The sequence below is a fragment of the Mercurialis annua genome, linkage group LG7 (genome assembly GCF_937616625.2).
Source record: "Mercurialis annua linkage group LG7, ddMerAnnu1.2, whole genome shotgun sequence".
Classification (NCBI taxonomy): Eukaryota; Viridiplantae; Streptophyta; class Magnoliopsida; order Malpighiales; family Euphorbiaceae; genus Mercurialis; species Mercurialis annua.
Genome location: NC_065576.1, coordinates 47,381,838 through 47,392,219, shown reverse-complemented (window position 1 = coordinate 47,392,219; position 10,382 = coordinate 47,381,838). Strand labels below are relative to the sequence as shown.

The 10,382-nt window shown below is 28.3% G+C and overlaps 1 protein-coding gene across 3 annotated transcripts; it reads right to left on the bottom strand.

The window, feature by feature from the left end:
* Window positions 1-1,450: 1,450 nt before the first annotated feature.
* On the bottom strand, window positions 1,451-7,523 carry LOC130014713 (agamous-like MADS-box protein AGL31). Of its 3 annotated transcripts, XM_056106516.1 has the most exons (6): window positions 7,076-7,510; window positions 4,344-4,460; window positions 4,158-4,257; window positions 2,878-2,919; window positions 1,820-1,861; window positions 1,451-1,700 (listed from the first exon to the last, which is right to left on the bottom strand). In XM_056106516.1, the coding sequence occupies exons 1-6, from the start codon at window positions 7,261-7,263 to the stop codon at window positions 1,617-1,619; spliced, it is 573 nt and encodes a 190-aa protein (XP_055962491.1). In that variant the 5' UTR covers window positions 7,264-7,510; the 3' UTR covers window positions 1,451-1,616. The 3 variants fall into 3 exon arrangements, with proteins under 3 accessions (XP_055962491.1, XP_055962493.1, XP_055962492.1); XM_056106518.1 differs by lacking the exon at window positions 4,344-4,460 and having other exon boundaries at window positions 7,076-7,507; XM_056106517.1 differs by lacking the exons at window positions 1,451-1,700; window positions 1,820-1,861 and adding an exon at window positions 3,188-3,251 and having other exon boundaries at window positions 7,076-7,523.
* Window positions 7,524-10,382: the final 2,859 nt, after the last annotated feature.

The following is a 10,382-nucleotide window of genomic DNA, read 5'->3' as shown; positions in this document are numbered from 1 at the left end:
AAAATATGGATACGCACTGGACCTTGCCATTTCCAAACTAAGGAACAATTATTGGTCGTCACACTGTCTTCCCCAGCTGCAACATGATAAGCTAAGTTAACTGTGAACTTTCCATTCTTATATTTAACTCATTTTGTCATTCTCATCGACATGTTGTGCGGGTTTAATCGCAGCAATACGTCCTAACATCTCCTTTGGAACATGACCCAATTCCAACCTGAATTTAAGTATTTAAACCTCAAACAAAACTGATAAAGATCAAGTAAACTCTAAGTTAACCAACAATCAACTTAAGAAAATTATTAAGTTTCTTCCATAAGGTGTTTTATGGCCATCTCTGTAATTTATAGTTGTGTATAAATTGAATATTTTAAAACTGTCAATTTTTTAACCTCTAAATCAACTTAATCTACAGATTTGAAAATTAAATTTTTAGAATGTTAACTTCAAATCAACTCAATCTGCAGATTTTCAAATTTAATTTCTAGAATGTTAATCCAAATCAACTCATTCTGCATATTTTAAAATTCTCAAATAAATTTTGAAAAAATTGATTTTGAAATTATAATAAATGAATATATCTAGTATATAAATTGAAATTGACGCAAAATCGAGAAATATTTACATCAACAATTGAGTTTATAATTTTAAGTTTACCTTTTCAATTCTGATTTGATAAAATTGTTAGATTTTGTTATTTTTGCACTTATATCTATTTATCTGAAGGATTCGCGATCTACAGAAAGCTAGTTATTGAAAAATTTCATAAATCTCTACGAATTTTAGACTATAAAAACTTAAAATTTCAGTTTCTTGTTTACCTTGTTGTTCTTGATGATTTGTAGCTCGAATTTTTTAAAATCGAAGGTTTATATGTAATCGTCTGATGATTAATGGCTGTTGTGTTGATCGTAAAAGAATTTCGTATTTTTAGATGCTGCAATGGCGTGATTTTGGTTTGAGATTGAGGTTGAAGATGAGTTTTGGAAGCTTAGAAGGAAAGAAACTCTCACCTGTGCGTTATTTCATTAAGGAAGGGCAGACTTGTCCTATTAAAATTGTAAATCAGCTTATTTGGGAAGTTGAGGGATTTTTGTAAATCTTTTTTTTTGTTTGAGAGATTTCTGTATATTTTTAATTTGTGAGGTATAAATAAAAATCAGTTGCCTTTTTCAGATATTCGTGAACTTAGCCCTACAAAATTTTAGTTTCCAAGCCTAGCGCAAACAAATAGGACTTGGACGAGCCCAGTGGGTACCCAGCCCAATTATCATGTACACACAAAAAATCATTCATAAAAGCTAAAAGTTGAATTAGAGCAAAGATTAAGATTGCATGTTAAATTTGAGCATATAGGTGTCTACTAGTTCAGCAATTACCATGCTAATTTTCTCCCACAACAAAACCCTACTCCTCATTTACCTTAACAGTAACATTATTATAATAATAATAAAAGAAAAATAGATGTCTTGTAATTAGATAATAATATTTAATTAGTACTTAATCATACATGTTAGAACCAAAGAGTGACGTGGAAGAGGAAACCCCAAACAATGGGTATTGAACACGTCACTTTGGCAACAATAAAAATATATAAGGATTGGCTCACTTACTTACTAATAAAGCAAACTCAAAGTTGCCCTTTCATGGTGGCTGCTGCCCTCATTCATACTCTCCACAACATTCCTCATAGCTTTAACCTAAGCATATATAACAGGTAAAATTGTCATCTTTTTTTTTATGAATACGTAAAATTGTTATTTAAGAATGCTTCAGTTAAAAAAGCTTAATTTCTGTTAGGTTTTATATTATTACGTACCTCCCTCTCTAGATCTTCATTTTCCTCTTTCAGTTTAGTTTCCTGATAAGATTCGAGAACGTAATGATCAGCAATATCAAAATACATGTATTACACCTAAATTCCTAATTTTTAATCCTAACATATCCTTTTAGAATAAAAGGAAATTTAATTATATCATAATCATACTATATGTTTTTTTTTTCAAGTATCATACTGTGTTTAAACTAACTAGCTAGTTTTTTTAAATGTCTTGAGGTAGATGCCGATGACAAACATGAAGTTTGCAAACATGGGAATCATCATATACAAGTTATTTGATTTTTGTGACCACTAAAATTTTAATTTATTTCAATTTAGGTAATGAATTTTAAATTTACAAGAGTGATTCCAGGAAAATAGAGTTTACATAGCAACTAGTTTTTGCCACATCTCGGAGAAAACAATTCCTCCTAGAAAAATAAGGTAAAATGAAAGTTTAGTGACTGCTAAAATTTAATACTCCCTCTGTCCCATTCTAATTGAGAAAATTCTCATTACACATCGTTTAAGAAATTTTAGTAACTTTACTTTTATATCCTCATATTACATTAAATGCTTCAACACTTTTTAAAAATATGCTTTTAAAATGCATTAATTGAAAAGGGCAAAAAAAGAAAAGTAGTGTTAAAAGTATTCTATAAATAGAAGTTCTCAAATAAAATGGGAGACCCAAAATAGAAAATTTGTTCAATTAGAATGAGACGGAGACGGAGGGAGTACTTCTTATTAATGTAAGAGGAAGTAAAACGCGGCAAGACCCGGACTCCGTATGCACTCAATTTGACTTGAAATCCTTAAGGAATTTCAGGTTGCTTGTAAAAGTTTGGTATTTAAATTGAAACAAATTAAAGTTTCATATTTAAAATAAAAAAGAAGTTTAATGCCCAAATATAGAGATTTAGATTCAGGAAGCAAAACAAGATATTCTATTCCAAGACAATCATCTCTAAGGCTTCTTCACTTGTTTATTATTGAATCTTGATCAAACTTAGTCTTCAAACTTTAGTAGATATCTCATAAAAAGAGTGATCGCGTACCTTTTGGTGAAGAGCACTTATAGATTCCATCATTAGTTGTGTCTGCGAGAACATTGATGCAATGAGAATACGGGAAAAAAAATTATGAAGGGCAACGTGAGCTCAGTGAAAAAACTAGGGAGCTTTATGCTACACTAATATAACTATTTGAGACTTTTGTGTCAAAACCAGGAAAGGAAATGTTCATAGAGGGGATTATCATAGTTGTTTTCAAAGCCAACTAGACTTTTACTCCATCTATTACATCTGGTTGTTTGTAGCTCATGATAATATAGCTCAAGTGAGGACATACTATTGGCGATAAGCCTACCTCACTCAATAATTCTAACTCTATTAGTTGGTGTTGCTTTTGCATTGCAAGCAAAAATACAAACCTGAAATGCAAAATGTGAGCAGTACATAGCATTTATCGTCCGCACAGTATAGCAAGAACACATAAGGAATTATATGTATCACTTAGAAATAGTCATAGAATTTGAAGTTATGTCAGCAATACACGGGAAGCAGAAACCATAACATTTGCTTCAGACGTCTAACTTTATCATGAATATGGACTTATTACCAACTCACATAAGCTGAATGTCAAAAGCATAGCTTTGTGTAAGTTCGATATCATAGTTTGTGAAACACATGGTGCTTCTAGATAATAGCTATCTGTAGCTGAGATTGCTCACATCTTATGAATTTTAAGCAACTTTCCCAAAACAAATTGGAATACAAGAAAGCTAGAGCCAGGGAATAAAATTTTCTTGGATAATGTTAGTATACATGCTTATAATTAAAGAAGGATTTCCCGATTTTTAGATGATGAGATGAAACCATTTTAAACTCCCTTTACGATAGTGAACCACACACATATCATAGTCAATTAGCATAGTGTAAAAATAATGCTATAACTGTGATGATGTCGGATTTATGACAAGCATTAGTACTAAGAGCCCAGAACAAGTATGAACAAACTCGAGGCATCACACATTAATGACTTAAATATCAATTTGCTCCCTAAGTATGTAATGAATATTTAATATCAAAAATAAATTTTTTAAACTTGTTAATTTTATCAATTAACCAAAATTCTTTATCATTCTAAATTTTTGGTCAATTAGCCTCCTATAGTTGTTTTCAGAATTGATATATCTGGCCTAATTAATAAAAAATGATGATAAGTTCAAAGGACTCATTGATAAAAAAAATTAATTGAAGTTTTAATTGACCATCGAGTGCATGCAAGTTAATATTTAAGTCCATAAGTAATAATACATAAGGGTGATATTTCTAACCTTTTTAAGTCTGGTATCTCTTAGTGCGGCATCAAGTTGGTTCTCCAGATTTATAAGGTCTGATAAACTATGCTTCTCATCATTAGAACCTTCAATGCACCTGTCTCACTTTAAGCTTTGTTAGTTAACCAATTGTTTCATGCTTTTACCTATTGAGAAGAGGTATAGAATAGTTAGAGAACTTGCGTTTCAACTATTCGCAGTAGCTCTACGTAGGATTTCCTGCTTGCATACTCTTCTTGATAGAAATTTGTAAGGTTCTCTTGAAGACGCATTTTGCGTTTGTTGAGAATCTTCGGCAAACTTTCATAAAATGGAATGCCGGTTATGAGTGCAATTACTTTTCAGCATTAGAAAATTTGCTTTATAGCTCAATTTTGCTACAAAATATAGAAAAGTCTAGCTACAAGAACCACGTTGTTTGAATCTTTTTCATTGGCTTATTTCACTATAACTTGGTTAACTGAATATTCTAATTTCATTGTTCATGTGAGTGAAATATATAACAATCATTTTGTTACCTAAAAGTTTCAGCAAAATGTTCTCAAGCTTCAGATTACATAGGTACAAACTTACTTCTCACAATTTCTAACTCAAGTTTATCTTATCACTATCACCACCTTTAGCAATTACACATAGTTTACTTGCATAGCACAAGACATAGTTTACTTGTATAGCACTACAAGAGCCATGAGGTAATTTGTTAATTGATATCCTATATTTTGAAAGCAAATAATAACAAATAAGCACAATCAAAATCTAATTATCGTAGCGAACGATTTTAATTTTATGGGCGATTTCGGCGGTGTTTACTTTTTCAATTACAAGCTTCTGCTAATATGTTTTGAAAATAAGTGTATACAATTCTTTTTGGTGACAAACGGTCTGGTTTTACAATATAATTGAACATATAAATGATTTGTTACAGAATAGGAAAATGAGTAATGGTAATGTTGGTTGTTTCTTTTAAAGTGAAAGTAAAGGAGCCCATGTTTTAGGTTTTATTTAACCTATAAAAGAGAATAGGGAGATGATGAACTGATTCAAAGGATGTTGAAAAATAGAAAAGAAAAGTCATGACTACAATAGAAAGAATTGAGAGGAAATTTGTGAATATTTAAAATTCAATACAATTTTCAATGTTCTCCACCTCCAAAACTTAATTTTGTCATCAAATCAAATATCAATCATGTGGAATATTCTAAAACTAATTTTGGATGCGAAATATAAAAAATGTTAATTATGAGTATATGAGGACCAAAAATAGCTGAAAGGCAAGGCAACAACCAAGTGAAGGTATTAAGTTCCTTGCTTCCAAGGGCAAAAGAAAGATTAACGTTGTAGACTTGTAGGCACTTCAAAAATAATGATGACCTTCAAAAAGCCATCAGAAAAAATGATTAAAGACAGGAAGTTTCTAGTCTCCCATTAAGTTTTCAGTACTCTGTTGGAAAATTTATTATCAACAAGTGCAACATCCTGTCCTTTAGCTGAATTCAAAACTATTTTATAGATATTTGGATACTGGAGGATTAAAATTTCTATATATAAAATTTTTTATTTAAATTTTTTTGACCTAATAATAAAAGGGATAATAATTTCCAACTTAATAATCATGTTAATATGGTTAATCTGGTGGATTAGTAAGGAACTACGAAGCACCGCCACGAGTATGGATACGGGTACGGATATGGACACAGTGCGGCAAATGGTATTTAAAAAAAATGAGACACGGACACATCAGAGACACGAGACATTTATTATATGTTTACACGCATGGGACATGACAATATATTCCAGACGAATTCCCGCCATGTCCCCTTCTTCCAAGGGCAAAAAATGTTGGAACACTTATTTTATCGTGTCCAATACGTGTTTCGAGTATGTCCCCATGCCACTCCTAGCTTGCGGCAACTCTGAAAATTGTCGGTTTTAGAAGTTAAGAGTCTCAGTGATTAAAAAGTCTAGAATCAACCTTTAGCAACTTTCATTTATTCAACTAAATGATTGAATACAAGACAATTAATTAAATATGTGAATTCAAGTTAGAGTTGGCTTGCATTTATTCAAACTTCAATCACAATAGGTATTCGCATGTAGGAATAGATGTGTCGGTGTCTAGAGATTCACCTAACAATTTTAACTTCTCAAATGAATTAATTATTTAAAATGTTATCATAGTTTTTATGATGAATTCATTATTTTGGTGAATATTTCATTTTAAACATTTTTTTTTTTTTTGCCAAAGATAATAATATATAAATATATAAGAAGATAGGTCATCTCATGAAGAAAATGACCTACCTTGAACAAAGAAAATAAAAGTGGACTTAGCGGCTACTAATTGAGCCATCCAATTACACATTCGTTTAAACATGACCTCCCTCAAAATTATCATTCATGTTCGCCTAAATTGCACGAAAACTTAGCGACGTTTTGTTTATGGTTTTGAAAACACATAAAATCCAATTAACTTGTACTTAATCATAAAGAAGATCACAAACAATAGTTATCAAACAAGCGTCTGTGATTTTGTTCCATAACAAACGAAGTTGGCACTGTAATACAAAAACCTAACTAACCTGTCGTCAGAAAATACATACAGACGGCAATGACAGTGATTCAATGATCGTAAAACATAACGTCAAAATTCTGAAGGCAGAGTTTATAATTGCACAAATTAACCATAAATCAAGCGAGTAAAATCTAGCCAGCTAGACAAATCAAATAAAATTAATTTACAAAACGACTCAAAAGTAATGAAAACAGCAAAACCCTAGAAAAAATCACACTAGAGGACGAAACTAATTAGTTACATTTTCGCTAGAGTCCAATTCAGCAAGCATCATTTTTCTTTCTAACCGTTAATTTTCCAGGCAACCAAACAGAAAAAAAACAAACAAAGTTACAGAACGTACCTAGAGTTGGTGCTAGAGAAGTGATAGTGTTTGCCGCTATTAGAGAAAACAATAACGGCGATTTCACAGTCGCAAAGAACGGAGATCTCTCGAGCTTTCTTCATCAATCCGTTACGCCGTTTAGAAAACGTCACTTTCCGGCTATTCTTATCTTCAATCCGCTGCATAACAACCTTCTTCCGCCCCATTTCCCCCTGTTTTTTTGACCCGAATCCGACTCACCAAAAAGTAGTACAGCATACTGAGTTTATAAAAAGAGAGAATAAAAAAAATTGTACTATAAATAATTAAAAAAGCGCGGTTTATTAAATAAAATGTTTATTAATTGTATAATCATCATTTGGAAGAGAATGAAATGATAGAGAGAGGAAGACGAGAGAATATGAAGAATGCACAAGAAAAGTAAAGGTCAATGTACGGTTGAAAATTTGAAACGACTGCTTACTAAACTATACACGTAGCATATATGCATGTGTTTTATTTTTTAATAATGACACAGGCGGTATGGTTTGCTGAAAGTGGCGGTCTTGGAAAACATAAATATTGTCAAAGCTAAAACTTTATTAGAAAAAATATAAGCCTGTTTGATGCAGCTGTTTTTAATAGTTGATAGGTGTTAATTGTTGTTGTTATAGACTATAAATATTTAGTGAGATTTAATTAATTGTAACTGTTTATATATAAAATTATCATATTTAATTTTTATTTTTATTTATTAAATTATAAATATATTATATCATATATTATTTAATAAAGATATTAAATTATAAAAAATAGTATTTAGTTTAATTTTTTTTAGATTTTTTTGATAAATTTATAATAATTTTTTTAAAAAATTATTAAATTAATTGTTTTAATATAAATAAGATAACTTTATAAATTTATGAATGATTATAGTATTTAAAAATAATTTAAATAATTTTATATATTAGAAAATGATATATTCTAATAAGGGTAATTTTGTCTAAATAATTAAAAATATTAAAACAGCTATGAGGTGTTGACAAAAAAAATTAAAATAGAGCTTTTCAAATAGCAGCTATTGGAGATTTAAAAATTTCCAAAAAAAAAAACTCTAAAAAAATTCTCACCAAACACTTTGGTTAAATAAAAGTTAGAATTTCCACCAAAAAGCGGAACCAAACACCCTTAATACTATTTAATTTATTTATTTTAATTCAATTTAGTGTAGGGATCAATTTAAATGGAAAAATTAAAGTATTTTTTTAATAGAAGTAAATAAATAAAAATATTCCACATAAGACAATACAACAAAATGGGTTAAAATAGATGAAAATGAGATAGGGATTCTCTATGAAAGTAAGGATGGGGATCGCAATAAAAATCTCGTTCCCGATCCGCCTGCTATCTCTAGTAGGAAGGAAAAAAAATATAAAACAAAACAACAAAATAATTTTCTTTATTTTTTCTCTCTCAATTTCAAAACACTAGCATTTATATATTTTTTCTTATTTTTTTCTCGGCTTCCATTAATGGTTATTCTTTTCTATGACATATCCTCTTTTCTATATCGCTTTATGTTCATTAAATATAACAAATAGTTAAAAAAATAATTTAATTGGTTAAAATTTATCGACGATGCACAATACCAGATCCAATTTATTGAAAATCGAGAACCGAAGATAGATTGAGATCTTCTAACAATAAAAATGAATTTGTTTATGGCCTATAATAGTTTTTTAAAATTTTATTTTATTGTATATGTTTTTGTTTGTGAAATGTTTATATGTCATTTATTTGTAAAAAGTTTTTATATTTTTTTTATAAAAGTTTATATATTTTTTATAAAAGTTTATATGTGTTTTAAACGGATTAGGCCGGTTAAACTTGCTTACGCTACCTTTTTGTATTTTTATAAATTATGACATGCTCAATTTTTAAATAATAAATAAATTGAAATTAAAATTTATAGTAAATTGTAATCGAATGTTAATAAAATACTTTGCTATGGAGGTGTAATCCTTTAAGAATAAAAACGGTGCATGATTGTTAAATTATAGTTTTGTTAGTATTTTTGTTGTGTTTTTCAAAATTTTCCAGCACGATTTGTTAATTTTTTATCGATGAAGGTTGATTTTTTTAATATTTATTGACATATATTTGCCATTAAATTGTTATTTTGATTGAATTAGTATTGGTTTTAGGTTGATCTAGAATTAACAAAAAAATGATATTGTATGTAATTATTTTATAAAAATAAAAAATAAAAAATTTAATATATGATTTATCACAAATATTGAAAACTGATGAGAAATAAAATAATATAATGTAATATATATTAAAATTAAAAGATAGGAAAATGAAAATTAGTATATATTGTTATTTTTAAAAAATTAGTTTAAAGAAAAGGTAGCATAAAATGTAAATTGTTTTGTTAAAAATTAGTAAAAAAAATATGAAAAATACACTAAATTATAGGTTAAATTATTTTTTAAATCCAAATTTTTACATTTTTTATTAAGTATAATTATGTTTTTATTTTTACAATTATGTATAATTTGAATTTATTTACAGTTATGATTAAATTTTGAATTTTATTTTTTAAATTTAAATTCATATATATTTTATCAATTATGATCAATTTAAATTTTTTATTTAAAAAGTTTGGGCAGAATGCAATATAGTATGCATAGCTAAATTAAACACTTCGAACTTGTTTTTTATTATTTTTACCTTTTCACTCTATTCTATATCGAATAAAGGATCAACACGCACCTTAAACTTGTAAAACAGGATCATTTAATTTATTTTTAATTTTTTTGAGCGACTAATCCTAAAACTTTTAACTTTTGGATAAGATTGCACCATAATCTATATATTTATGGTAAAAAAATAGATTTAGGATAATTTATCGCAACAATAATTATTTTTTAATTTATTTTTTGTATTACTCACCTTCGATTTGTATTTCACACGTTTTAAAAATGTGATTATAAAGTAGACTGACCTCCAAAAAAAGAGTTTTGAGGTTGCTTACTCAGAAAAATAAAAATTGGATTAAATGACTAATGTTACAAATTCGGGGAGCACGTTTACTGTTTCTTCATTCGATATCATATGCCACATAAGCACCATTCACATAGCTGCCACCTATGCCAAAACAAAAACTAAATTCTTTTATACATCTATGTTTATAATAATAATTCATATAAATTATATTTACTAATAAACCTAATAATAACTACATCAAACATAATAAATTACAATTAAATGAAAAATCATAATTCAAATTTCATATTTGACTATCATATAATTTAAATATACATAATTTTTAATTTAAATTAAT